Raw genomic sequence first — 24,748 nt, forward strand, 5'->3', positions numbered from 1 at the left:
TCAAAAGCAGTGACCATTGCCACCATCAATGTTAGATCTTTTACTAGAAGTTTGTGGCATCCAATAAAAGGCCCAATTTTTTACATGGACTATGTCAACAAGTGCTCTTAGGCCAATCCTTAAGGAGAATAAAACGGTCCCTACTACATTGGGATGAAAGTGGCTTTGACTGCTTAGAAAAAGTGGTTTGACTGTATTGAGAATTCTACCTTGACAATTGCCGTTAGGACACTTAATAACAGGACCCTTTTTACATCTGCCCAAAAATTTCAAAGATCTAAGTGTTTTTGAACTTTTAGGAGAGAAACATTAGGTTTCTATGTACTCTTAAATGACTAGAAGGCAACCATAAGATGAACTCATCAGTAGTTTCCACCCTACTTTCTATTTGCATTGATCCATCATGATTTCAGTCTGACTTGTGAAGCCAACCAACTCCCTCATTTCCTACAACCATATTATTAATCAAAAAAATTATGTGGAGCATATTATTAAGAAATTTATGTGCTTAAATCTTGGCGATTGACAATAGCATTGCATATCATTAATCCTCTTTTCTCCTTTTTAGCTTTCTTTTTTTTTAAATTTAATTTCTTTTCATGAAAACACTAAACCACAATGTTTTGTGCTCTTAACAGTAACACTAACGGAGATAGAGAGGAGAGGACCAAAACGAAAAGTTTTGAAAGTGTAAAGGTGACATTTTGGAGGGAGCACAACCAAAATTATTTTAGATTTCATTTTTGAATTTTAAACTAGATTTCCTTTTGAGGAAACCCTTAAAAACACCTATATCAAGGAAATAAAATGTAAATTCTAAAATTACGAAAACTACATGAAAATATCAAAAGTAACAAATGAAAAAATAGACCCCTGTTCTTCATTAGATTTTGTCCAGTTCTTTCCATTCCATACCAACCTATCCTCTCTGCATCAACATTGCTCAAATTTATAACACAGGAACCAAATTAACAACAATCTAAAACTTGGTAGGCCTATTCTTGCATTTTCAAGGCATACAGCCTGATCATTACCCTATAGATTGGAATTCATAAAACTAGGGGAAATTTTGAAAAAAAAAAAAAGTGTTTAAAGTTGCATCAAAAGTGAGAATCACATACAATTTTTGGGTCATCAAAGTTACAAATATGACTAGTCATCACAGAATAAAACAACCTAATCTGCCGCCATTTACTCCCTTATACTTCATTTTCACTCATAATTGAGTTCCTAAGTGAAATATTACTGATATATTATTATCCAATAGTGAAATCTATAATCTAAGAATCATATGAAAGGGAATACAATTAAATCAGCATTGAAATTAACTTTGAAGGTGAATTAACCCGTAGCATAATAAGAAGCAAACTAAAGATATTTCATATATAGTAAGCTTATAAAAAATTCTTGTAATGACTACCAGATCATTCTTCTTTCAGAATTATATAATGGAGAAGCGTCAACAGTAAACTAACAAATGAATAATGTCATCTCACACATCTGATGCATTCAGCAGTATTTTGGATCAGGTTCACTTCGTTGAATCCGCGGATGGCTTTGTCATGACTTCGTGTGAACTAATCTGCTCATGTATTTGTCTGAATTTCTCTTTAAGCCTCTTAATCTGAGAAAGCACTAGCACATTGGTCAAACAAACGAGAGGAAAAGGGAAAATGCCAAGATTGACAGTCAAGGAAAAAGATAAGGAAAGATAATTGCAATACCCTTTTCAGCTCAATCTCTGTATCTCGCTTCTGCAGGCATAATGAGTGTTGTAAGTTAGTGATGTCGAAAATATTATCCAAGTCATCTTCAAAAGCAGATTCCAAGTCCTCTCGGAGGAGTGCAGGCAACTTGTCTACAACCGGCATTAAAAGGAAGCAGTTGAACTGCAAAAGATACACAAATAAGAAATAATGGGAAAAGAAAAATGAGGCCTAGAAAAGAATGCATCAAGATATTTTAAAGAAAATAAAATCATTTCCCCTCTCTGTGTTGTACATTTAGTTTCACCAGCAAGTTGTGATAAATCAACAAATACTTTAGCTAGTAAACAGCATAGTAGGGGAAAAAAAACTAACTACATAACGACAGAAGCATGACATGTAATAAAATGCAGAAAATAAAAGCAAGCAAAACTGACAAAATAAAGTAAAATGTTAGCATTCAGAAACAGGCTTGAAATGTCCATCACCCAATTAGCACCGTTTCCCTCATCACTCAGTTGTTATTATTTCCATTGAATTACTCTAGCAATGACCAGAAATCAGGATATATATAACCAACCTTTAACTCTGCAGATGCCAAGAAATATTCTCTTATGCCATGAAATATCTGTTGTACCAAAGCATAAACAATCCTTTCAGATGATGGAGCAAGCCTCCGATTCCAAAGTGTACTATCTAGAAGATCAGCCAACTTTGTTTCTGATGTCTGGATAGAAGAGCTTGAGTCAGTACCCAAGGCCAGATGACTGAGCTTTACATCTGCCCTTGGCTTAGAGTCCTGCTTCTCATAGGCAACGGATCCCAATGATGAATCAGGGGAGAGACCAGCAAACAAAGGATTACCACCTGTGTTGGACTGTTCTGTTCCTCCAAATGAGTCTAAAAATTGACGTAACCCAGCCCGATTCTAAAAATTGACATCAACAGTGACATGATTAGTAGAGAAAATTAATTGCAGAAACTAGCTACATTTCACATGTTCTTAACTTTTAATATAGCTATTGAGAGTCACATCGCAACAAATAAATCATGTTTTATTCTGTTTTCTTTACCAATCAAAAGCACAAACATATCCTCTCCATATGCACCATACAAAAGCCTACATTATATACACGTGTGAGATGTTATACTCTTCCTTTAGCATATGAAGGCATGTGCAGACATGCAACAGCAATACTCTTTTCTTTAGCATTTGAAGGCACAAATATATCCTTTCCATGTGCACTATACAAAAACCTTAAATTACACAAACACATACATATACATAAACATATAAACTTTAAAAAAAATCAAAATCAAAATTTATAATATAAAATAAACAAGCAAACAAAATTACTACATCACTGAAGTGACTAAAAAGAAAAAAGTTACTCATGCTTATGTAAAATCCAAGAAATGGTTATATACTTAGCATAGGCTAATATCAAAAGGAAAGCAAAACCATTTGAAATGCAGCACAGCACAAGAGGGGTTGGATTGGTTATTTTCATGGGCATTTGAATGCCTCGTAAATAAACTATATTAACCTTATTGTGGAGGGACCAAGTGACGTAACGGGTGGTGCTTATTAAATCCTCCATACATCTGCAGCAAAACATTTTGAACAATGAGAGAAGATATCAGGGGCAAACACAACAGACGATTTTTAATAAGCATCATGCACACGCAATATCCTAAAACATCTTATGAACACCTGAGCATATGGGAAACGTCGAAAAGACAGAACCTAGGATATTCTTTGATAAAACAAAAAACTTTCAGGTTCTTCACAATCGCTATAATCAATGTACACCACCATCAATAGAATTAAAAATATGCATGAGTACAAAATACAAATTACATCCTTGTGGATAGGGGTTATTTTAAGTTACCTCCTTAGCTATTTAGAAACTGTCACTAAACCTCCATATAGGTTAAAATGATCACATTTTTTTCCCAATTGATAGATCCCTCATCATGACATGTCACATGATGGAATCTAATCCTTAGAATGGGCGGGAAAATAGCTATTATACTTTCAAATCCAACATCAGTAGTTATTTTTCTAGAGTTGGCCAAATGGGGTGGGTGGACCACTCTAATTTTGAGATAACCAAATCGGCTGAGTTCCAAGAGTTGTCTTAGGAGTGGACAGTATGTTTTTTCACAACATATATGACACTGATCTCTAACACTCCATAATGATTTTCAATGCAAAAAACAACATTTTTGCAGTGTATGTCCATAAACAAAAACTTTAGAAAACACTGAAAGAAATGGATGCAATGCCTTACATTTTACGTTAATATTCCCAAAGACATGAAATAGAGAAATTGACACGAAATTAATTCCTGGCAGTGAATACTTGGAGAATGGATAAAAAGGAAAATTTTCTCATGCTCAAAATTTCACTGTTGTCTATAAGTTCATTAGCTGTAAAGGATTTTATAAATGCAGACATCTACTTTGATGTTTTAAAGCAGATATTATTTATCGAGACAAGGGCCATTGCTACCTTCTAACTATGAGAATAATGTATTGGCATGTTACATATATATAAAAATTCAAGACTAATCAAAATAATATAATTGTAAAAGAGGCAACCGGTTACTTTTCATGGCAAGCTCTTTCAGTGGATTCAGCAAAGTTGTTAAAGGCAGTAGCAACACGTCTGAGAAACACTTCATGGCCACTTAAATACTCGCCATCTTTCTGTTGAAACCAAAGAATACAGGATGAGTAAATTATAATATTATAATTTTGGACAAATTAAAAAATGATATTTCTGTGGTCTATAAACATAAGGGACAAAAGCCATCAATCCACAAACAGACAGAGCCCATACTTGAAGAAGATAAACAGAGATAGGAAGCAATCTCTTCAGAATGTGCAGCAGTCTACCACCCAACTGCAACAGAAAGTGAGAAATATTAGCTTTCGAGAGAAGCAACAATAAGGGAGCTAAAAACCAAACCTTGTGATTTGTGAGAAAGAAGAAAAATTATGCAAATTATTCAATGAATGCATGCACAAATCTTTATTTGAAAGGGTAATTATCAAGGAATATAGTCAATCTCATCCACAAATAACATGAATAGATGTAGTAGATGGGGATCAAAACAAAACAATAAGAGATATTGGTCAAGAAAATTTTGACTCACTAACAATTGACAAATGCCAAAAAGTTCTAGTTCAAATGGATTTCCTTCTTCCATAAGGAGTGTAGGTTAATGTTAAGGGTTCAAAACCTACTTCAAAATAGTAATAGTAACAAAATTTTGACTAACATTAAGCCATCGAATAAGAAGATCCTAAATTATTTGAAGGTTTAATAATCATCCACATGCCCTTTTGGACGTTAATTCAATGACAAGAAAAAATTTAATCTTATCTGGTACATCTTGCTGAGTAATCATGATCATCAAAACAATATCCTGAAAATATTAAGTCATTATAACACTAAATCCCACAAAGAATTCAAGTCTGGTTTATGAATTTAATTAATTAGATTACTCTGCCAGGTAATTTTACTTCCCACTCAAACAGGTACGCTAGGAGGGATACTATCCCCATACTTTCTTCAGTTTTATCTTCTCTTCTTCAATAAATCACAAAATCTATAAATACAAAATTAAAAAATTGAATAATATTCATGATCTCAGCTATAGCTAAGGAAAATTTTTATAGATCCACCATAAGACGAGATATGCTATACAGTAAATATTGGCAATTAAGAAACAAGAAATCCATAAAAGGGGTACAGCAGTCTATAGCTGTTATGAAGAGAGCAAGCCCACCCTTTTTCTAAAGACAGGTGTCACTCTCACAAGGCACCCCCTTGGGATATGTTACTCTCTCACCCTCTGGACCTTCTCTTTCGAATATCTTAATCTACTACTGAAATTTCATTGATGAATTATACTTTCAAAAACATAATGACACCAACAGCTTTATTCCACTGCGTGTGACATTGCTCACAACACCACAAAAGTCAAGAAAAAGAAAAATATTGAAAGGTAACAATACTGATCACCTGATGAAGAAAAGGTTCAAATGTGTCCCTAGCCTTTGCAACAGCTATTACACAAGCAGTCCTGATTTCTCACAAAAAGAAGGAAGAAAGAAAAGGGACAGGTAGAAAAATTAAAACAAATATTTATAAAAGCTAAAATATTAGGAACCCATTGGTAGAACTCACTCTTGAAAACCGGCTTGCAAGGAGAGGGTGCCCAAGAGTTTGTAAACACATGGTTAAACTTATACTTAATCCATGTGGGACACTAGGATCATAACATATAAAAAAATATCCCACATACATGATGAAATTAGAAAACCATCATTACCTTGAGTAGTTTGTTCCATCATGAATATCTTCTACACCACAAGCATTTACAATTTCTTCCCGCGTAATTGGAGGGCATTTAATGCCCCCAACTACAAAACGAAATTCAGCCATGGCACGATGATACTGTGCACCCCCGTAAAGACGCATTCCCGCATTCTACACACAAATGAAACCCTTCTATATGAATTTTCTTGAAAATCTAAAAAGTTTGTGAAACAATAAATCTTATCATTCGATATATAATAGTTCACTAAATACTTATCCACATATTAGTATTTTTTAGAAGAAAATCTCTTTATATTTAGATTAGGGGACCCATTTAATTCTATAAATTAGAATGTTACATATGCAGTACTCCATCTCACATTGGACATGTATTGGGTCAATCTAAACTATACAAGTAATTACGAGAAGCTACAATTGTGATTAGTCCTTTTGGATAACATATGTGGCAAACAAAAGCCTCATGGATTTGAGTGGAGGGAGATTTCCCCTACTCAGGATTTGGAATGGAAGTCACCACTGACTGGGAATGTGATAGCATCATGCAGGCATGTACTGAGTTTCGCAACAAGTATATATTAGGTCGACTTAAGCTATATAAGCAATCACGGGAAACTCCAAATCATGACTAGTCTTTTTGTGGAATCACTCAAATGTGGCCAGTATATCCTCAGGTCGTGACAAGCTACAGGGTAGAATTTATAAAAGCAACTCAACTCACTCAACATAGCCTTAATCCCAACTAACTGGGGTCGGCTACATGAATTTTTTTATGATGCTCGACCATGTTAGGATCAATCTTCCTAGTTACATCCTTAATAATCATATCTTTCCTCATAACTTTCCCCCACATCATTTTTTCCCTCCTTTTGCCCATTTTGCTCCTCCAAATTAACATAAAAAGAATAGACTAAACAAGAATTCAAGAAAAATAAAATATGACACAAGTAAAATACACTATAAAAGAGAAAGGTACACAGCTTTTCAGCTAAGTAACATGTGTTGAGTTATGTGGCACTGAAATATATAAAAGCTTCAGCTCATAAAAATGTCTAATGGCAGACAATAGTATGCCTTACAGGTATTAGCTTGTGAGGAAAATGAACACCATCAGAAGCAACAAATGCCCCTCCATTAATTCTCTCGTCTTGTAGTGTTTCACCTATAATAGAAAGACACTGATTATCAGAATTGAACAAAGCAGAAGGAGAAGAAAATGACAAAACGTTCAAAAGTAAAGTGTAATTTCAGTTTCAATGACAACAGTGTAATGATAATATCAATAATATGATTTGAGTTGTCCATGGTAAGCAACAACAAGATGATTTACCAAATTTATCTGGAGGAGCAACAACTGTCCCTTTCAATAGCAACGACAACTGAGTAATAAAGCGTAGTTAGTTCAAATGGATAATTGTGAATAGGGATTTAATATTGTAACGTCAGCAATGCCAATATCAGAGATAGATATGTTAGTGCATGTGGGTGCAAATTATGTCAATAGTATTGAAAGTGTTTTTTTTCCACATTTCATTTGTGGTGCTGTTTTTCATTTTTTTTACTATTTTAGTTTTTTTTTTTTTTTGCTTAATATATACATTGTGTGTTGTATGGAGGAACTCTTTATTAATATTTTTCATATTATGTGGACTTTAAAGTACTCTTCAAGTACAAATCCCACCACAAACTAAGAATTTCCTGAATAATTCATGCACTGTCTTTCCATTGCCAGACTCTATCCTTGTTCAAGAATATGAAGCCACCTACAAAAATTAGATATTGGCACGTGACAGGACTAATAATTAATATGACTACTAGAGACTGATAGGGCCCTAATTGAGACCTTGGTCAAGAATAGATCATGAAATGCTCGTCCTTTCTCCTTTAATTTCACTTCATCCAGGGTGCTGCACATAAAAATAAGATAAAATAAAATTAATTAATAGATAGAAAGAAAGAAAACTATAATAAAAGATTCATTTACAATTATTATTGGTAAGTTACACATGAACCTAGTGAGTCTTGAACCCACCACCTCACCTTCCACACTGTTATTATAGAAGGAGGAAGCTCCATTTAGGCAAAATTTAAATCTGTCTAATATTGCCTTCAAACAAACAATTATTAAAAAAAAAAAGGTAAATTTCAGTAACTTACCTTAAGGTTTGAGCTAATGCCAATCAAGTCCAACACATTTCAAAATTGACCAACTTGGTCCTTAAAGCCAATTTAGTCCTTAAACACTGTTAGTGCCGTTAATTATTCTAATCCCGCACTTCTCTCTCTGATTCTCTCTAGATCTCTCTCTCTCTCTCTCTCTGATTCTCTCTTCTCTCTTCTCTCTCTCGTCTAACCTTTGCAGAAGCCATGAGCTTCAAATCTTTAGTGATTTTCTAGGTATTTTTAATGATATTAATTCGCTCTCAGAGTTCACAGATACCACAATAAATTTGGGTTGTTTGCGAAGGTAAACAAAATGAGAGTGAGATATGGGTTTTGGTGGAATTAAGACACGAGAAAAAGTTAAAAATTGAAGGTTTTGTAGAGACCCACATAGTTATATTGGAGTAAGCAACAGCTTTTGTGGGTTATATTAATAAAGATTTGATTTTGTGGGTGTCATTTTGGATCACTGCAAAATCTGCTGTTTGGAGGGTTTTAGCAAAAAGAAAGTGAATCCATGTTAGCAATTGAAGATTTTGCAGAGACCCAAATAGTTATATTGAAGAAATCAACAGCTTTTTGATGGGTTATATTAATAAAGATTGGATTTTGTTGGTGACTGAAAAAACCTGTTGTTGGCACAAAAGAAAGGTGTAGGGATAGTGAAGATTTTAGCAACTTAGCTCGATGTTCTATGGCTGGGTTTGGTATACACACAGAGAGAGAAAAGAGATGGACGAGAGAGGAGAGAGAACAGAGGGGTGAGAATAATTAATAGCACTAACAGTGTTTAGGGAACAAATTGGGTTTAAGGACTAAGTTGGTCAATTTTGAAATGTCTTGGATCTAATGGACATTAACCCAAATCTCAGGGTAATTTAACTAAAATTTACCCTAAAAAAAAAAAATGTTTTATGAGTTAAACTTGAGACCTGAGTTCCCGATTAATTTCATTCAGCTTTCTTGTTGTGTTGTTGTACTCCTTTTCTAGAAGTGGAATGATCAGTGGAATGCTATCCATATACCTTGCAAGCATAATCTTAGCAAATATTTAGCCACAGAATATTGCAGGAAAACTAAGAGTACTTTGACTAGAATAGGGGCAAAAAATAAAATGTAAAAGGAAGAAATATATGTACCTTTTCCACAGCAATTCTTCCAAGAATAATCTGAGTTTGCTTACACCTATTCTACTTATTTCTGCCTTTGACAGTGTCCTGCCCAACTTCTCCTGCAAAGATGTAACATCTTCCACCTCTCTCAAGGATATTGCCTGCATTATAATATTCACTCATGTTTTGGAACAACATTAGAAATAAAACAAACAAATAACCTTTAACATATTCACATATCAATATTACAACAATAGACACCTCACATGTACAAAACAACCAACAAGCATTCTGTGCTCAACTCAACTAAATGTCAACCCCAGTTGATTACTAAATCTTTTAACAACTATTTGGGTTGGTTACATGGATCATATTTTCTGAAACAGCTTTAATGATCACAGCTTTCCTCACTAGCTTCGCAATGTCTTTTTTTGCCCGTAACTATCTTCAATGTATTTATTGGTAATAGTTGCACAGGAATGAAGCATCACAAGTGAGTCTTGATATTGTATCTTACCCTTTACTTTAAATACCCGACTAGACAAAAAACTAGAAAAAGAGTGATTCCCTGTATTCTAATCAAACCTAACCAACTAGGGTTTAACCGGTGGTCGGACCAGTTACGTCATAAATAATTCAACTAAAATAATAATTTTTAATACTATAAATAAAATAAATTAATACTCCCTTTTTCCCTTTTTGTTGATACTCTATTTCATTTAAAATGTCTCAAAATATTTTGTGAGCTCTCACAACATATTTTGAGAGATACATTTCATTTTGAACTTATGAGAGAAATTTGTAAAAAATAATTTCTTGTCAATTAACATGTAAATTTTCAATGTGGTTATTGGTAATAGTTGATTGGGGGACTTGTTGATTTGTAAGAACTTATTGAGAGTTTCATATTAGGAAAATAAAAGAAAATGCTATCTCTATTAATACCACATTCCATCACGAGTTTTGAACATTAAATGTTTAGACTAGCTTTTTTATAGGTATAACATTCTTTTCAATGTTAAGTTTGTTATGCAGCTCATTTACTCCCTCGATAAAAGAAGCAATGCATATAAGCTTAACTTCTTCTTTTTCTAGTGGGATGAGTCAAAAAAATTATAATTATTAAGACAAAAACAGGTTCTAGTGGAGGTTTGACCAGTTGAATAGTTTTGAAAGATGGTTGGCTTTTTTTTGTTTACCTATCAAAAAAAAAAAAAAAAAGAAAGATGGTTGACTTTTTCAGTTTGAGTGTGGATAGGACCAGCACACAGTTAAGTCGGTCGAACAAGCTGGTTCGGTTCAGTTTTTAGAACTATGAAGCATGCTATTTTCCAAATGAATATGGGTTATCATGCAACTAGAAGCATCACTCCCCTTCTGTTAGTAAACTGTTGAAGTTTTCAGGAAAAATTAACCTAATTAAGTTGTTCTTATGGCAAATCTTGAATTTGTTGAATAATGCTTCATTCAGACAGCATACTTGACTAAATAGCATCGAAGCAGATAAAGAAGCCAACACTGACAGAACAATTATTATAACTATCATGCATAAGCAATTTGAATGAATTTGATGCAAAAAGACCAACAGAATTCTTTTCTTTTTAGATAAAGACCAAACAGAATACTGAAAATGTATATGTCTAGCATAACTGGTTTAATAGCTTAAGGTGAGAGAACCACCAAAAATCAACTACAAAAGTAGAGGAAATTTGATGATAACATCAGGCAGACTATAGGAACATGGAAAAACTTCCGCAAGTCTTAACACTACCATTCAAACATCAACAGATTAGAGTTGCTAGATAAGGTGAGTAGTTGTAGGCTAAACCTGTTTAAACTCATCATTTGTTCTGTAAACTGAATCATGTTCAGAACCAACTCTTCCTGAAGGCACAGATGTGAAGAAGGGAGAATCACCCAATATGAAGCCATCAAGTGTACATGCAGGCGGTGAAAGGAAGACTTCCACATCTGAAGAACGTGCGAATTGGGGTATTTTCGTATCAAGCTTGGTCGAGACAATTACTGTTCTTGAAAGCTCAGGATCAATCTGTAAAATATCATTAAAACTTTCAAGCTTTTAAACTTGTTTATCGATATATACACTTTCTATATGTGTAACTGAAAACTAAATTCAAATTTGTAATTGTTTGCAGGATTGCAAAACTTTTGCCTGAAGGTAGTAGACTCAGGTAGGAATAGGGATAATATCAGGGTTTTTCTTTGTGACTTGCCCCAAAAAATAATTGCAAACTCAATAACTCCAGGCAAAAGAAGACTGTTGTCATTCTATAATACTAGCCCTAAGACTATTCTGCACTTGTTATTAGATTTTCAATTAAATTGTCCATTGGGCTGCTGTGATGAGTAGATGCAAGGTGAACTGAACTAGTTTAAGATGGGAAAAGGAGATTGATTGGTGATAAAACCATTTGAAGAAGAAGGATGCAAGATGCAGGAGCAACCAAGTCCAAAGCAAAGTGAATCCACTAGTTCGCTTGGTTCTCTCACTAACTAGCATGGGTCCAGTTTCTGTGTCATAGTTATGTTTAGTTTCATACTATTCATATTAGCTACTCTTTGGTCCATGCTCTTTTAAAGATTCCTGTGACTAAATGTTTAAAGAAGGATGAGATCTTATTGATTAGTACAAACAGTCTCTTAAATAGTCATTTTAGGCAACATTGTGTCATCTATTTTATGAAAATTCATCAGGCTATTTCTTGCACTGTTAAGCCTAGAAACTGGTCTTTTCTAGTTCCAACTTCAATCTTTCTTTCTATATTTTCCTATGAAGATGATCTGCTGTCCTAGAGCACTCTCTCACACTGTCCTAATCAAACTAAGTGCAAAGTAAAGTATACAATTATAGGGTAAAGTAAATTAAAAAATGAAAAAGAAAAAAGAAAAAGAGAAATGGACGTACTTGCATAACAACCCTACGTGTAGTTGCATTGCTCCAGTCACAACAATCTTCAAGACATAATATAATGAACTCTTTGTGCTGCATTTTAGCTCGCACAAGGGATTCCACTGCACGAGCTTGACTCTGCCAAGAACAGAACGCAAAAACAATTACCCTTACAATCCAAATTTTTTATTTAAAAAGAAAAACAGTGGTTGAGTGTATTGCGTTAAACCTGTAGCGCTCGATTCTTTCGACCTGGAGCAGGAGCAATTAGTCCAGGAGTGTCAATAATGGTAAGGTTTGGACAATGCTTATATTCCACTTTAATGATTATTTCCTTAGTTGAGAATTGACAAGGGTCGCGTTCCAACCTCATATTTTCAGCTTCAATGTAGGCCTACAGAACAATAACAAGAAGAAAATCACACTCTCACGTGGATAACCAATTCAAATTGGAGAATTCTAACAAATTTTAAATAATAATAATAGTAAAAAGAAGGCAAATAACACATTATATTATAAACTTTCACCATGTTCCCCCAAGCAATGCACAATTGACACCCTCGTTTCAAAAAATTGTACCATTCTACTCCAAACGATCTAAACTAAGAGTTAAATTAGACCAAAATTGCGATTTTTCATTGCAACCAATAAGGGTATTTTCATAATTACATCCAGTTTCCATCTCATTTAACTCCCAATTTAGACAACATGAGGCACATTGATACAATTCTTTCAAATCAACTGTCAATCATGATAGATTTCACTAGACGAAAATTAATAAGGCTATTTTCACCAAAAGTCTGTAGCTCAATTGGTTGACATGTCCTCACCCCTCCCCCTCCCACATTGGTACAATTATTTCAAATTGGGATGTCAATTGTGCAAAGTAATAGTTTACATGTGGGTGAAAATTTTAGAATAAAAAACTATAGTTTCCGTCAAGACCCTTGTAGAATTCAAATCATCCCTCCAACATTGTAACTATTGAATTATCAAAAATAAAAAATATAAAAAGAGAGATAGAGAAGAAATGTGACCTGAATTTGTTGAAGAGACTTTTCATCAGCAAGCGTGGAGTCGGAATCAGAGACAAGGCGGCAGAGAGGGAGGCTGCAAAGAGGGTTATACTTCATGTGGAGAGTAATGGGGCGCCTGGTCTTGGTGCCGCCGCCGACATGGTTGAACTGGAAACCCATGAGTGCTTCCACCAGTGCGCTCTTCCCGTCCGTCTGATGACCCACCACCAACACCGCGGGGGCCTCGAATGGGGTCTCGAACTCTTGAGCCAGACTGTGTAGCTCGTTGTAAGCCTCGTACAGCCTCCATTGCCTCTCCACTTCCAGTTCCAATTCCGAGTCCTCCATTGTAGCAGAAGAAGTAATGCCTAAGGAGTCTGACCCATCTTCTTCACTTCCCTCCATTCTCATTTTATCACTGACACGGAGTCCAGACTCAAAAGTGTGTTTACTCAAGTTTTTACTGTTTCGAGTTTACTCGTGGAAGCAACGTACCATATCCATCGATATCCACTTTTTCTTTCGGCCCGCCCGATATATCCACTTTTTTATCTTTTCTATTTTTAAATTTTAGGCAAAATCCATGGGAAAATGGCTATTTGATTTGATCCGTTTATTTTTGGAAACCACAGTGTGATTAATTTTTTTAATTTATTTTATTATTTAACTTATTTTTATCTCTATTTATGAGTTTATTGTACTTTTTGATACTATACATAAGTTCATTGTATTATTTCAACTAATTTTTATCTTTATTTACAATAATTTCAATAAAAAGTTTTCAATTTTAACAAAATAAGTGAATTTCAAATAGACCTTACATATTTTGCCACTTAAAATTCTGCATAGTACAAAAACCAAGATATTTTGCAAGATAATTTGGAAAAATGGTTGTTTGGCTAAATAGTTTAAAAATAAAGGGCTGATAAATGAGAAAACGTTCTGTCCCAAGCTGGTAAAAAAGAGGTTATTTATACCACCAATCAGAAGCTGTCACGTCATATATTTAATGCGGCCTCAGTACACTCTATCATAAGGATTGTAGCTCAAATAAAACCAAAATCATCAAACACGTTTTGTTCAAAAGCCCTTACTTGAAGAAACAGCACCCGCACCAACGCCTCTTTTTCTCTGACCAATGGAGCCCCTCCCTGCCGCTGGAGCCGCCACGACATCGTTCTGAGCTAGTGCCCACGCACCCAAATACTGCGTGGACAACTAGGTGACGATACTGTTCGACAGTTGGACAACCAGTTCCTGGATCATCAACATTTTTCTAGATAGTTCTTAGTCTGAACGGATATGTGGACATCAACAATTATGTCTGGTTTACAATGTTACCTTGTCTCTGTTCTTGAATGATTTTTTTTTTTTTTAATTATTATTACTGATTCTGCTAGCCTGTTACTGCCATAATATCTCTTTGTTTAACAAAAAAATAAATAAATGATACATAGCATATTTACTTGATAGCTTCATTTAAATTTCACCAAGAGACTTCTACTATTAATGAGAAATTTCTATTGATATAAAAGAAGATTTACAAAGAGACAATATAACTAACTGCACTATTGAAAGAATTGAATCCACCAGCATTGTAGCTACTAACAAAGCTTTCTAATGAGTTATGATGTCTTTTTTTTTTTTTTTCTTGTCCAAAGAAACTTAAAAATAAAAATCAGGTAGCACAACAATCAGCTCCCTTCAGTTGGCTGGTTGGCTCCAGGAGGTTGATAGCTGCCCCTATTTGAAATTCATTGAGAACTTTTCTCAAGCACTTGGCGTACATTCCTTTTAAACCCAAAACAGAGCCACACATTGAAAGAGCAAGCTACCACCATTACAAACAACCAAAGAAATATCATACAAAATCACAAAAATGCAACAAGACTATCCCATATTTTGGTTCTCAACGCAACAAGACAATCAACACTGTTCTGCCATGCATCACAAACTACCCGTTGAATCCCAACCACCCAATAAGTTATCTATCCACTCGTGCCACCACCAGCACCACCAAAATCTGAGAACCAGATTTGGGTCAAGTAGTGCTCCGTATCTGCACCGTTGCCCACTTAAAAATGGTCGGAGAAGTCCATGCCCAAAACCCAACTCCGGATACTTGAAGACCACGAGGATTTTGAAATTTATTTGAGGTTATGAGTTTCTATAAAATCTGGGTTTTCAAGTTGAAAGGAGAACCATGATTATGAGAAGGAATAGAGAAATCAATTTGAAAGTCTCTGATTGTGAAATATGGAGGGAAAAAGAACGAAAACCAACTTTGGCTCTGGGTTTTTGCTTTATATTTGTGTTTGTGGTTTAAATTTTTGTTTTTTTTAGCTCTGTTGGTCAGAGGAGAGGAGGCATTTGTGCTGGTGCTGTTTCTCCAGGTAAGGGCTTCTGAACAGATCGTGTTTGATGATTTTGGTTTTATTTGAGCTACAATCTTTTGTGATAGAGTGCACTGAATTCTCATTGAATATATGACGTGACAGCTCTTGATTGGTGGTGTAAATAACCTATTTTCTGCCAGCTCCGGATAGAACGTTTTCTCCTCTAAAAATACATGTAAAAACACACGTAGAACTTGACATCAATAATCTCGAGTTCCAAAACAGGAATATTTTGCTAAATACTTAAAAAATAGAGATGTTTTGCAACAAACTTCAAAATAAATGGTGTTTATCCATTTTTCCCTAAAGACCATTTTGGTAATATAGTGTCACCATAATTTGGTCGCATTTTGATAGTAGTTAATTTAGTCCATGCTATTTTTAATTTGTAGTAATTTGTTATATAATGTCAACTCATTAATAGAAATTAATTGCAAGTTGATTGAAAATTGAAAATAGTACTGTAAGGACGCGATTTTGTAATGAACCTAAACAGTATTGGGTTCGCACGTAAAAAGGCCCAGACAATATGATTTGTAGAGAGTGGGTGTTAAGAACTAGATTAACTGTGGTCCCTCCTAAAAAGATTCACTCTCAAGCACGTTCAAGGTCTAAAGTTGATACAACGAACGTCTTCTTTAGTGACCAGTGCAATTCTTTTTCTCTCCTCTTACTTTCTTCTTTTTCTGTTTATGTCTTTTTCTCCTTTTCTTTTTTTTTTCTTTTTTTTTTTTTTTTTTTTTTGATCCCCCTTTCTTCATGCTCTTCTTTTAGTTTATATACTCCCCTTTGCGTTTCATCCTTACCGCACACGTGTAGGTTAGGTCCGGAGGATTTCTTTCTGTCCCATCTGGCACCTCCTGGAACTTCCTATGGGCAGCTGTAAGGCTGCTTCCTTACTGTTCAGGTATCACCTCCACATTAATGCGGCCAGAGAGTTGGTTGAGAGGTCATTAATGCGGAGGCAGCTGGAGTTACAGATATTTGTTTGCCTTATCTCTTTCATCCTTAGTCGGTTACTCTATCCTTTACGGTGACCTAATTCTGAGATCTGGTCGCAATAAGACCACGTCCCGATCGTCCTCGGACGCGATCGTCCTCGGACGCATACTGCCGAGGAGTATGGTGTCCTTAGACGGATACACATCCTCGGATGGGCCACGGGCCCAACAATCCTGAATCAATTCTGAACCCTATGGGCCTATTGATCGAACGGTCCCCACAATAGCCCCTCAAAATCCTACTTTTCAACTCCTCGGGAGAGAAGGTGGATTTTGACGTCATAAGCCTGCACCTGTGCGTATTTTGGGGCATGCCCCTGACGCTTCAGCACCCCGATTTTGGCAGCATTAAATTCTGACAACCCCCTTGTCTCCCACATTCGACGGTGGGATCTAAATCAGACGGTAGGGGGCTTCCCTTGTTTTGTGAGCGGGAATTTCACCGCTCACAATCCTCACATGACTATAAAGGCGCTCCCTCATTAAACCTGCACCTGACCTTCGATGATTATGTGGTTCCAGAGCTTATACATTGAATCTGCTTTCTTCTAGTCTTCGCTATTCTCCTGGCGACTACAAATAATCGTACGTTGTCCGAGGTCCTTCCTTTGAACCTGTAAGTCCTCTTGAAGTTTTTACCACTTTTGTTTAAAGCCAAAAAGTCTTTTCTACTAAGTTTTTTAGAAAAATGGGGAAACAGAAGAATCCCTTTCGATGTCTCGTTGAATCCGAGGAGGGTATTAGAAACTTCCGCTCTAAGTACAATATCCCCCCAACGGTAGGGATGAGGTATGCAGCCCAAGGGGAGTGGGTTGATGCCAGGCAAACTGGGGAAGTAGTTATCCCCATGATCGCCTTTATTGAGGGCGGGATGACTATCCCCATGGGTAGTATCACTAGGGGTTACCTCAACTTCTTTAGGCTATCCACCACCCCATGTGCTCCCAATATGTTTAGGGTCCTGGGAAGCGTAGACGATCTGAACCAGAGAATGGATCTAAAGCTAACCCATCATGACGTGAATTGGGTGTACAACCTTCACCGCCCAGCTAACCAGGGCTATTATCTCAAGTCGAGATATCCTGAAGTAAGGCTAATTCAGTGTCTCCCCACTTCAAATAAGAACCTAAAATAGGATTTCCTTATTTTTTCTGGGGAATGGCATGATGGTCTACCTTGCCCGACAGTAGAGGGAACACCAGGTGGGTGCGAAGTTATAGACCTATACTATTTAGCTTGCGAACACATTTTACTTACCTTTATTATTTTCGTGTCTTACGACTTTAACTTTAGAATCAACGATTTTGCAGATAGACACTACACGAAGCCCAATCTCAGATTAGTCAATAAAGCGAGCCTAGACAGGTTATTGAAAGCTGAAATATACGTGAACGAGGCTGATGGTCAGCTCCGGGCAGCACATTTAATTCTTGGCTATACCCCCCTTTCTTTTGGCTTTCAGGCGCCGAAGTGCGTGATTAGAGCACGTGATCCTCGGCTTCACCGTATCAATGTTGCCTACGAAGGGTTTGTCGTTCCAGAGGGTATTCCACTTCCCAAATACACACCTCGCACAGAGCCTCTTTTCGTGGCCAGCATCTCGACGGGACCTTCTACACCCTTACCTTCCCTTAAGAAAAATGGAACCAATAGGGGAAGGAAAAAGGGAAAAGACGAGGAAACTGTTGTAACAGTATCTGAATCCTCGGAAGATTTCGGGATTTTTGATCAGCCCACAAGCCCCGAGGAAAATCCTGACGAGATGGGAATACAAAGGAAACCCCAGAAAAGCTTGATGGAGCTGATGGAAGGTCAACCAGGGAAGTCTGCACCTGTCAAAACAATACCATCCCAGGCTTCATCTCTTCCAGCCAGGTCTCCTCCTCCAGCTCCTCGCCACCCTCCTCGATCATCTCCACAACCAGCGCCGCCCAGCGCTGCTGAGCAGAAAAAACGCAGGGAACAGAAGGGTAAGGAGGTGGCAGACGCGAGCAAGTCTCATCCCATTCGAGAGGAGGATGTCCAACGAGCTGCAAAGCAGCAGAAAACTAAGCACCCCGCTACGCGGGGCCAAGAGAAATCTGATTCCCCACATCCTGAGTCACAAGCATGGCTGTCAGCTCCTATGCTCGGTGGGGAGCCCCTGCGAGACGATGCCTCTATAAGGGACTTTAACGGCGGTATTGGGTGTCATGTAGCCTCGGCCATAGAGGAGGCCTTACTGCTCCCGAAAGATATGGCTGAGATAAAAAATATGAGGAAAAATCAAATCATCCTTGACAACAAACGATACTTGGGCATGGTGAGAAGCTGTCTTTTACACTGTTTCATTTTATAACTGTTACTCCCTAATGCGCACTTTTCATTGACTATAATGCTAACTCCCCCCCCCCCCCATTTTTTACAGATCATCCAAAATACTTTCAAGCTAGATGAAATGCTCAATGCTTGCTCCAATCAGCTAGATGGTGAAAGGAAAAGAAGGGTAATGGCTGTACAGACCTTGTCCAAATCTGAACAGGATTTAGTCGACGCAAGGAAAAAACTACAGATCGAAGAAGAAGCTCGCAAGAGTGTTGAATCGACATCAGAAGGCTACCAGAAGCAGGCCAAGGAACAAGCAAAGCTTCTGCGCGAGGCGAATGCCGAGCTGAAGAAGACTCAGGAGCAAGTTCTTGTTCTTAAGAAGCATCTAGAGGAAACTCAGAAACTAAGGGAGCAAGCTGAAAAGCTCAAAGAACAAGCCGAAAAAGCGAGAATCAACTCCGAACAGGCAATGAATGAAGCCGAGTAGAGGGGCTACGAAATTGGGATAGCTGAAACTGAGAAAGTTTTAAGAGCCGAGGTTCCGAAGGTATGCCGCATCTACTGCGCGAGAACTTGGAGCGAGGCTCTTAACCATGCTGGGGTTGAAGCCTCATCTGAACTACGTAGGCCAGAGAACGTATATCACCCCGAAACGATACGCCCCTCAGCTCCTCAACCCTATCAGGCTGATACTCCTCCTCAAGTTATTAACCTTAACGAGGAGGTTTTGCCTCGCAATTCCCCTCCTCGCGGCCAACCGGGATCGTTTGAAGCGGGACTAGCCCCTCCAGGAGCTTCCCCAAACAAATCCACCACTGCTTCGGAGGCAGAGACGACCTCACAGGGTTTTCAATAGGAATTGGACTCCACAGTTCTACCAACTGGGGGCATTACCAAAACCAAGGATGGAATCGCAACCTCGGAGGCAAATCTACCCTCAAGCCAGACCCCGCAGATCCAATTGAAAGTAAAAAAGTAGAAACTGTTTTGTAACTCTAAATAGACACTTAATAGAGGACTTTTTCGCTTACTTTCTTATCGTTCTGACGGTTCCATGTTATCTTTACACTCATTTACTTTGTCGTCGTAATTTTGTATGGGTTCATTTCAACCACCTTTTTCATTGTACGCCAATCTTACGTCCGAAGATCTCTCTTTCTGACTCCTTAATGAATGTTCATAGGGCATTTATTTTCGTCCAGTTTATGATTTAGAAAACTCATCACAACTCTATTATCATTCAATAATTCAATACGCCACTTAGAAGGTCAATTTCTTCCGAGTTTGCGGTCCGAGGATTTGGCATAACTTAGCCTTTGTTCCATGTTTTAATATAAATCACGGGATGTTAATTTCCACTAAGTTTGCGATTCGAGGACCTGGCATAACTTAGTTTCTGTTTAACAATTCAGTATGAATGATAGGATGTTAATTTCCACTAGGTTTGCGATCCGAGGACCTGGCATAACTTAGTTTCTGTTTAACAATTTAGTATGAATGATAGGATGTTAATTTCCACTAGGTTTGCGATCCGAGGACCTGGCATAACTTAGTTTTTGTTTAACAATTCAGTATGATAGGATGTTAATTTCCACTAAGTTTGCGATCCGAGGACCTGGCATAACTTAGTTTCTGTTTAACAATTCAGTATGATAGGATGTTAATTTCCACTAGGTTCGCGATCCGAGGACCTGGCATAACTTAGTTTCTGTTTAACAATTTAGTATGATAGGATGCAAGATTTTACAGGATGCATAATTGACGTAAGTTAAAAGAGAATATTTGAATTGAAACTTCTTTACTAATAATAATACCTTTTGAGATTATTTACATTCCACGAATGGAGTACAAGTTTTTCATCTAGGTCCTCTAGATAGTAAGCCCCTATTCCTGCTATAGAAGTAATCCAATATGGCCCCTCCCAGTTGGGTCCCAGTTTTCCCCAATTTGGATTCTTAGTGGCCCCCAGGACTTTTCTCAGCACCAGATCTCCTATGGCTAACGGCCTCATCCTCACATTGCTATCATAGCCCTGCTTGAGTTTGTGCTGGTAGTAAGCTAGTCGAACCATCGCGCTCTCCCTTCGTTCTTCAATCAGGTCTAAACTTTTTCCCAACATCGCATCATTATTACTCGAAGAGAATGCACTGGTCTTTAACGTTGGGAATCCAGTTTCCAGGGGAATGACGGCCTCGGCCCCATAGGTCATGGAGAAGGGAGTTTCCCCCGTCGAACGTCGGGGTGTTGTCCGATACGTCCAAAGCACATGTGGCAGTTCTTCCACCCATTTTCCTTTCGCGTTATCCAGTCTCTTCTTAAGCCCGTTGACGATGACTTTGTTAACAGCTTCAGCCTGCCCATTGCCTTGCGGATAAGCTGGAGTGGAATATCTGTTCCTTATTCCCAGTTCTGAACAATACTTTCTAAAGGCATTGCTATCGAATTGGAGCCCGTTGTCCGAAACAAGAGCTCGTGGGATTCCAAATCGCGTAACAATGTTCTTCCAGACAAATTTCTTCACATCTACGTCCCGAATGTTCACCAAGGGCTCAGCTTTTTTTGTTGAGAAAAGCTAATAATTACTAGTATTAATTGACCAATCTATATATATGTGGCCATGTGGGGATCAAAAGCAACCACTATGGGAATAATGATAACAAAAATGACTTACACAATTAATTTATAAAAAGAATGGCAAATATTCCACAACGGGAGATCTAAATAGCAAATTGAAAGACGAGAAGGACCAAAAAACCTTTTATAGATACAAAAACAAGATTCCCAAAGTACAAGAGATAGGATTAAAGACTAAAAACTCTTAGACATATTTCTCTATTATAGCTCTCTATCTCTCTTGTTTTTCTCTAAGCTTTCTTACTTGATTTTTTATGAATTCCCCTCTCCTATTGCACCTCTCCTTTTATAGGCATTTTTTTCTTCCCTTTCTCCACAATTGACTTGTTTCCAACTGGATTTGGGGATACTTGTTCCATCACCCCTTTTTTTAGTCATTTTTTTCATCATGAAATAGGACTTTTTAAAGGGTGTTTTCACTGTTCAGGCCAGCCAATCGGCATCTAATGTGGTAGAGATTAGGTAGAAACACCTCATTAACGTGGAGGTGATTACTCCAGTGGTCCTTATCTCTTCATGGTGTTTCCGAAGGTGAGTTTGATAGAGGGTGTCACCTCGGTCCAGAGGGGAACTGGTCATCCATGATTCTTGAAGTATTCACTATAGGAAAGGTTCTGCTTAGTACCTCGGCAATGGACCATGGCAGCAGAAGTTAGCCCGGATCTCCACGAGATCTTTCCCAGGGAGTTGTCTTTTATTCCCCAAACCACTTTATTCATACCCATGCCTTTGGGCCAGTCCATCTTTCAAGAAATGATCTATTGGGCCTTTGGCTCGCGGCCCGGGTTCATATTCTACCTCCCACAATAATAATAATAATAATAGGTGAAACCGAGAGAAACTCAAATTAGAATTCCAAATTAGAGTTCCAATTTTGCGCCATGTATCAAAAATTATTTATTCTTAAAGAGTTTTATTTCTTAATTTTAGAATCTAATGTGAGACCACATCATAAATATTCATCTAAGTGAATTATCAAGTACAAAAACCAAAGAGTCTAGAATAAATGAATGGTAAAAAAAAAAAATGCTTCACAATAATTTTAAAAAAAATGGACAATTTACATTTTATACCTAATAATATCCTTACAAATTTTTTTTAAAAGTTAACAAAATATAAAAATGACTATCAATAGTATTTAAATTATATATATAAGAATTATATTATTCATCTTATTGTATATCTTTAAGTGTATCTATGCATATGTATAGGGTTACAAACTAGTATATATTAATAGCCAAAACTTAGAGAAAATCCAATTAGATTTTAATTAGTTTCTTAATTTTGCGCCACGTTCCATATTTAATATTTTATTTTGTATCAAGTGAATTATTGAGTGTAAAAATCAAAGAGTTCAAATCCAATTAGATTCTAAATTGGATTTCAATTGGAATCCAATTTTTCACCACATGTCTATCTAGGTTTTCAATTTTTAATTGTATCTGTGCATATGCACGGGACTATACACTAGTAAAATAGTAAAGACCATGTTTTCAAACTTCAAACTTTTCTTTACAAACACATAGTCTTTAACTAATAATAAATAAAGAAAAAGATTAAAAAAAAAATTTACCTTTTAAATTGGTGAATTTACACTTTCATTCTTTTTTTAAGTTTTATTTTTATCATTTTTGTCCATAAATAATCTATTTGTTGTCAATGGTAATCATCCGTCCATCCCATTGACAACTTGCCATTAAATCCTCTAAAACAACATAGTTTTTGCAAATTAATTTTAAGAAATTCTCTCTCAACTCTCTCATTTCTTTTTCTCTAAAAAAAAAAAAAAAAACTCTCATTTCTTTTATTCATAATGAATATAGCTGCGCTTTCTTTGTTCTTTTCCTCAATTTTTGTTGATGAGAGAGAGAGAGAGAGAAATACAATTGTTAAAGTGACTGTACAGAGAAGAGTTTCAAAATAATACACAATGTTTAATTATGAGTAGATTGATTTTCTCTTGGAGAAAAATTGGTTGCTGATCTTGAGTAACGGTAGGAGAGCCAAATTTGGCACTAAGTAATGGTGGAAAATGTTTTCCTCCAAACTAGTTTGGAGATAAATCCTCCAAACTTGTCCTATATCTTTCTATTGGATATGAATTTTAAAAATCTAAAGCATGTTCTTATTATATTTTTCATACTTACAAAATTTCAAGAAGATCAAAGATCAATAGTTATATAATTAATGACATGTTTAAATTTCAAGTTTTTTTGTTAAAAAATTATGCATAAAAAATAAGTTTATTGATTAAATAGTAAATAACATTGGATTTAAATGAAATTTGACATGTGTATTAAGAACATAAAAAACATGCAATTCGGCAATTAGATTTTCAAAATTCAAATCAAATAAAAAGATACAGAAAAAGTTTGAAAAGTTTCTTTCCAAACTAATTTAAAAAGAAACCTTGTTAGTATTGGTAGAGGATTTGTTTAATTTATCTAGGAATGATTGATTTCCAAATTTGTTTCTATGTTGTTCTTTCCTTTTGTATATTACTGAAATCCATATCACCAACTATAATTAACCAATCAATTAATCCCAAACCAAACAAAATATTTGTATCACTCCAATGTATGAGTCCAAATCTTCACTCTCACTTTCCCTGCTCCACTTTATGTTTTACCAATAAAAACCTACAACAATTTCATCTATTTAATTAAATTCTACTATTATGCATTATCATATTTCATCTATCTAAAATACAATAAAAGAATCCACCACCACCCCACCACCAACTTTTGCCGGAGCTGGCTACTACTCTATCAATATCACCGGTCATGGACAACCACTAGATTACTTCTCTATTTTTGCTTTTTTATTTTCTTTTCATTTTCATTTAGTTCTCTCTTTTATTTCCCCATTTTTATATTATGGTCAAGTTGGTTTGTCTTTGGTTAATTCGATGAATTAGTTTCTCTTTGTTGTTAGGATTTTATGATTTAAGCAAGACTTAGGTACAGTATTTAGGTGTCATTCTTTAGGTTCCCCTTTTAAGATTTTGCCATGTGATTTTTTTTTTCATAGGAATAAAGTGTATTTTTTAGTTAAATAGCCATATGGCTGAATCTTAAGAGGAGAACCTAACGAACAACACCTAAGGTACTGTACCTAAGTTTTGTCCTTAGAGCATTCGCATAAGTGGATGTAA

At 36.3% G+C, this 24,748-nt stretch overlaps 1 protein-coding gene across 1 annotated transcript; it reads right to left on the reverse strand.

Annotated features, from left to right (window-relative positions):
- Positions 1-1,354: 1,354 nt before the first annotated feature.
- On the reverse strand, positions 1,355-13,777 carry LOC115966289 (dynamin-like protein ARC5). The gene is made up of 17 exons (XM_031085546.1): positions 13,278-13,777; positions 12,470-12,634; positions 12,256-12,378; positions 11,158-11,379; positions 9,357-9,490; positions 9,150-9,242; positions 7,898-7,961; positions 7,385-7,433; positions 7,134-7,216; positions 6,050-6,207; positions 5,740-5,800; positions 4,552-4,614; positions 4,318-4,418; positions 3,254-3,311; positions 2,287-2,634; positions 1,725-1,889; positions 1,355-1,624 (listed from the first exon to the last, which is right to left on the reverse strand). Exons 1-17 carry the CDS (start codon positions 13,665-13,667, stop codon positions 1,532-1,534), a joined length of 2,370 nt encoding a protein of 789 aa, XP_030941406.1. The 5' UTR covers positions 13,668-13,777; the 3' UTR covers positions 1,355-1,531.
- Between the last annotated feature and the right edge of the window lie 10,971 nt (positions 13,778-24,748).

The sequence above is a fragment of the Quercus lobata genome, chromosome 11 (assembly GCF_001633185.2).
Source record: "Quercus lobata isolate SW786 chromosome 11, ValleyOak3.0 Primary Assembly, whole genome shotgun sequence".
Taxonomy (NCBI): Eukaryota; Viridiplantae; Streptophyta; class Magnoliopsida; order Fagales; family Fagaceae; genus Quercus; species Quercus lobata.

Bases quoted from the DNA above. Each gene is read 5' to 3' on its own strand.
- LOC115966289 (XM_031085546.1), bottom strand. From the start codon at position 13,667: ATGAGAATGGAGGGAAGTGAAGAAGATGGGTCAGACTCCTTAGGCATT. The intron at 5,801-6,049 runs GTAATGATGGTT...GTGAGAAATCAG, and splicing joins GATGGAACAAACTACTCAAG to GACTGCTTGTGTAATAGCTG. The intron at 4,615-5,739 runs GTGATCAGTATT...TTTCTGTTGCAG, and splicing joins TTGAACCTTTTCTTCATCAG to TTGGGTGGTAGACTGCTGCA.